Here is a 5,112-nt window from a genome sequence, read left to right as displayed (position 1 = left end):
TTGTTGGGGTGATTTAAACTAGAAGGCTAATATAGACAATTTATGTTAAATGGGGTTTTTGTAAACAATTTGTTTTGTTGGAGTTTTTGTATATGGATAGTGACACCTTTGGGGTTATAACTCACGGCCCGTTATTTTATTTTAGTATATAAAAATCAGAAAACCCCCTGGCTTTACATAAGAAACCGAAACATATTGGCAACCTAAGACCTCTCTGTGGGAACGATCATTTCTTGCCCTTGCTTCATAATATATTTTGAGTAGTAAGAAAGTGTAATTATTTTTGACGCATACGACAGCGATCAGTAGATTTCATACATGTTTCTTGGACTCCCAATATATGAGGATGGTAAAATGCATGGTGTACCTCCTTCTTTAGGTGTTAATCCAGCATCTTTCATTTTTATTATTGAAGCATATTGATCTGCACGTAGATTTATCTGGTTAAATCTCATAAAATTTAAACGACTTTGTTCAGTCGAAGCCCATGCATCTACTAAGAATTCTTGGAATAGTTTTCCTCCTCTCAGAATTGTTGAATATTCTGAGTGGCGCTGAAAAAGATAGTAACTGTAAAAGTGCATCTGGGATAGATTTGTTTTGGTAAAATATTTTCCATCCCATTGTGCAAGTTTGGTGCTCCAACCTAACTCACCGTAAGGGAATAGTAAAACATAGTGCAAAGGTAGATATGAAGGATGCCATTCATTAATTATTGTAAATCCTTTTCCTGCTTTTAGATGCAAAAGAATATCACGGGGTGCTTTTATGTCGCTGGGATTTTCAGGTATGATGACGGATACTTCTTTCGCAGTTGGCAGATTATATCGCCTCTTATCAGAATTCTCATTAAAATGTAGGGAGACCTGCACAGGCTTCTGAGATGACACCTCATTATCTCTTAAGATATCGTGTGCTTGCCGAAACTTCGTAATGAAAATGTTGTGCTCCAATAGTTTATCCTGGATAATTTTAAGAACTTCTCTACTTAGATTTGGATTTCTTTTTTCCTGTATAGCCAATGCATGAGATGGATCATATATGTATAGTTGCGAGTAAATTGCATCCTCTCCTTCTTTAGGTGTCAAAGATCCACTATTATGTCGTAATTCACCATGTATTGAAAAACATGGAGGTCCTCCACCTTTTGATACCCTTGTGTCGTATTTGCATCCAAGATTTGTAAATGCATTAGTAGCATTTAAACTTCTAATATTTTTCCTAAACGTCTCTGATTTATCATCATCACCTTCAAATAATTCTCTTAATGAATCAGGAGGTGTACGTAGTGCTGGAAGATTAACTTTTCCTTTATGACAACATTTACCAAATTTGGGGTTCTTAAAAGATGATTCGGTTAATTTCTCGTCAATCGAATGCAGAGCACCACAAAATGAGCAGGGAACGTCCATCTTTCCGAGATAATTTCTTCCGGTCTCATTAAAATTAACAACAAGTATATTTCCAACAGCTTTAAGTACATTTTCGTATTCGTCATCAGCTTCTTCATCCGAAGAATATTCATAATCAGTATACTCATCAGAAGATATATCTGGAGCAGGAATAGACCTGTTTGAAAATAAATTACAGCACACATCGTTAAAACAATACTCAAATAGAATTTATATACATTGGTACCTTTAAATTTTAGTATATTACATCTCATTTTCATCTGAAGTGGATGGTGTACGTAGTGATCCTATCCGCTTATTACTTCCCATAGCTACTGTATTCATCTGCAGTGAACGCAAAAAAGATAGCTAGTCAGCATACACAACATCCATATATTTCTTTTTTTATTATTTTAGATGTTCGAGTAGATATTTTCACAAAGCAGCGATTATAATTGAGTGGTTAAGTTCAGTGGCCCCAGTAGCATCATCTCATATTTACCTGATCTTCATATGCAGCTTCAAAGACATTATGATCTTGTGGCTCTTTTGTCCTTATTTTTTTATGCCGGGTATTCTGCAATTACAAAGACACCAAGTGGTTGATGAAATGATTTGGAAAATGTTCTAATTGATGATCAAAGGGATTAATTCCCATATTTAAATGACACAATAATAATAACAACTGCATTACGTGACATCATTGATTTTTATCCTTTCTTAATATTTGTACCTATTCTGACATTCATTCCCTCTTTTTCAGATGCTATTGCTAACATGAACTTACTATATTTCGTTGTTTTCTTTCTAGATTTTCCACTGTTCTAATCTCAGATTTTCCATTGGTTGGGACACGAAGGAGGAAATCATATTCAACAACATCTGTAAGTTTCATTCAGAAACTGAAAATATAAGTATCTTATGTATTCCTCACTTGTAATTTAATTGGCTCCCCCTTTATTTTTTGTAATTGATGTTGAATTTGTAATTATTGTTGAGTTTCCATTGACTACCGTTGTATTTTTTCTTGTTTCTCTCTTTCACGACGTTTTTTTTTGTGCCAAGGATGCAACCTGTTGTTATATAAATTTAAGTAATCTCTTAATATTCTAAATCAATGTTAGTGTAGACATGAATCAGAAGTTTACTCTTGATGGTTCCTTTTCTGCTTGTCCTAAAGGTGCTCCCTGTGGTTAGAAAGATGTTGATTCAGTTCTCTGCTGCGACGTTGTCGCTGTGACAGTGACATCCGTGCCTGTCAATTCAAGTAAGTGCTTTTATCAAACTTCTGTATGTGCTTATGTTATTAAACGTTTGAATTTACATTAAATCTATATTAAACCTAATGATAAAGCAGTACTTTAGCTCTGTCACGCCCCTCATTGCAGCATAATGCTTCAGGTTGAATAAGAGTTGTTGGAATAACATAATGTGTTATCTGCTCCTGTTATAAATTTAAAGGAAAAGAAATTAATTATGAGTCTACAGCAAAGATATGAATAAAAAAAATTAATAATTTCTTCTTTCTTTTAATTTATGTACCTTCTCTTGTTTTTCTCTTTCACGACGTTTTTTTGTGCCAAGGATGCTGCCTATAGAACAAAAAAAAAATCAATATCCGCACCTATATTTACATGATTATGAAGAGTAAATGTAGTATTAGTTTGATAAGAAAATTACTGATGGGTTCTTTCTGGGTTGTTGAAGAAGACTTGTTGGGAGAACACCTTGGTTCTTTTTGTGCCTATTGTAAATTTAGAACATAAATTAGTTGACAGTCTTAAAAATCAATATCTGCATCTTTTTGGCTCTTTTCTTAGTTAATACCTTTTCTTGTTTTTCTTTTTGACGGCGTGCTTTTTGTGCCAAGGATCTTGCCTGTTTAGGAAAAAAATCTCAATGTGAATGTTCTTATTATCAAAGTAAATTAATGTATTCTTATTAAGAAGATTGAAAAAAAGAAGAACTCCATTGTGAGTGTATTCTTATTATTAGTTGAGTATGAGAAGATTACTGATGGATGGTATTGTAGCTGCTTTGTCAATTCTATGCTGCAACATGACGGAGGACTAAAACAAAACAGAAGTTAGTAAACCAATTTTAATTCAATTTTTTTTTGCAATTTGCACAACCGAATAATTACCTCATATTTTCCATTACCTCATATTTTCCTCTGGTAATAATAGAACTCGTTGTCGTAATTGAGAATTGAAAATAATTGATTGATTGATGATTCCTTCGGCTTAGGTTGACGCCTCTTATAAGGTAAAGAGTTTGGTAAGGAATTGGACAAAGAAACTGAAGCGAGGAATGAAAAGTTTAGGAAAGGTAAAATTGAAGCGAATAGGAGAAGTTTTGGAGAGCTATTTTTTAGGTTAAGCTTAGGAATTAAATTCACATAAGGAATCTGATCCGTGTCATAAAGCCTTCTGCATGGGTCATGAGTAAGTTGGTCGGAACCATGTTCAGAAAACAAACTGCAACATCGGCTAACGTTAACTTTGGTCGGGTCAAGTCACGATCTTTGTCGTTACTCTAATTTGAGAGATGTAACAGACGGTTTGATGTGTCCCAAAGACAAAATCACAGATTGCCCAATCTCAACCGTTCACAACCTATTTTCAATGGTCAGATGTGTCCCATATACAGACACCACTTCTTTTTATACTATTGATAAAATTACTCGGAGATAAAGAGAATATCGCCAGCGATAAAATCTCTATCGCTCAGCAGATTCTATCGCTTGATGGAACTCTGTCGTGTATGCCTATATGTTATTCCTGACATATAGGTATATGAGTTTGGCAGTTTGGCATAACCATAGTGGGTGCATATATGGAAAAACTTGATGTTTTCCATATGCATAGGAATATGCCTAAGCAATAAAGTTTTGAGTTTCTATTTAGCATAGATTTTTTCTTATTCTAAGGATTCATGGCCAACCTTGACATGAAGATCATCCATAGCTTGCTGCAGTTGGAAACTGAAAATCATCAGTTTGGTGAAGAAAATGAGGTCGTTGTGAATATTCCCAATTTGGGATCGACGGTAAATGAAGTTACGTTAAAAATCAACCAATTTTATCCCAATTTACCTCCAGTGCATCCAAGTTTAGTGGGACAAGAGATAAAAGACATGGTAAAAAACAAGAAATTGATTAAAACAGGAGGTGATAGATATCTGGTGTTTTATACCAGAAATCTTCATATACAATATTTAGATATTGGAGTTGGAGGAGGATTCCAAGTTAGGTTGAATTCAGTACAATTGGGACAAAGAAAAAATATGATCCAACTAAGTTAGGTTGAATTCAATATTCAGTAATTCATCGAATTAAGCAATACTTGCTTAGTTGCTCGAATATTGATCCAACTATCAATATTCAGTAATTCATCAAATTCAGCAATACTTGCTCAGTTGCTCAAATATTGATCCAACTATCAATATTCAGTAATTCATCGAATTGAGCGATACTTGCTCAGTTGCTCGAATATTGATCCAGCTATCAATATTCAGTAATTCATCGAATTGAGCAATACTTGCTCAGTTTCTCGAATATTGATCCAACTATCAATATTCAGTAATTCATCGAATGAGCAATACTTGCTCAGTTGCTCGACGAATATTGATCTAGCTATCAATATTCAGTAATTCATCAAATTGAGAAATACTTGCTCAGTTGCTCGAATACTGATCCAACTATCAATATTCAGTAATTCGT

General features: G+C 34.1%; 1 protein-coding gene across 1 annotated transcript; it reads right to left on the bottom strand.

Annotated features, from left to right (window-relative positions):
- Positions 1-302: 302 nt before the first annotated feature.
- On the bottom strand, positions 303-3,556 carry LOC113312830. The gene is made up of 9 exons (XM_026561567.1): positions 3,552-3,556; positions 3,406-3,460; positions 3,219-3,269; positions 3,072-3,135; positions 2,934-2,983; positions 2,752-2,835; positions 1,894-1,968; positions 1,660-1,736; positions 303-1,569 (listed from the first exon to the last, which is right to left on the bottom strand). Exons 1-9 carry the CDS (start codon positions 3,554-3,556, stop codon positions 303-305), a joined length of 1,728 nt encoding a protein of 575 aa, XP_026417352.1.
- Between the last annotated feature and the right edge of the window lie 1,556 nt (positions 3,557-5,112).

Source organism: Papaver somniferum, chromosome 9 (assembly GCF_003573695.1).
Source record: "Papaver somniferum cultivar HN1 chromosome 9, ASM357369v1, whole genome shotgun sequence".
Lineage (NCBI taxonomy): Eukaryota > Viridiplantae > Streptophyta > Magnoliopsida > Ranunculales > Papaveraceae > Papaver > Papaver somniferum.
Note: the sequence above shows the minus strand (reverse complement) of the source record. Positions and strands in the feature narration are given on the sequence as shown.

Excerpts from the sequence above, each read along its gene's own strand:
- LOC113312830 (XM_026561567.1), bottom strand. Across the intron at positions 2,984-3,071 it reads AACCCAGAAAGAACCCATCA|GCAGCATCCTTGGCACAAAA; the intron begins GTAATTTTCTTA and ends TTTGTTCTATAG. Across the intron at positions 1,570-1,659 it reads ACTTCAGATGAAAATGAGAT|GTCTATTCCTGCTCCAGATA; the intron begins GTAATATACTAA and ends ATTTTCAAACAG.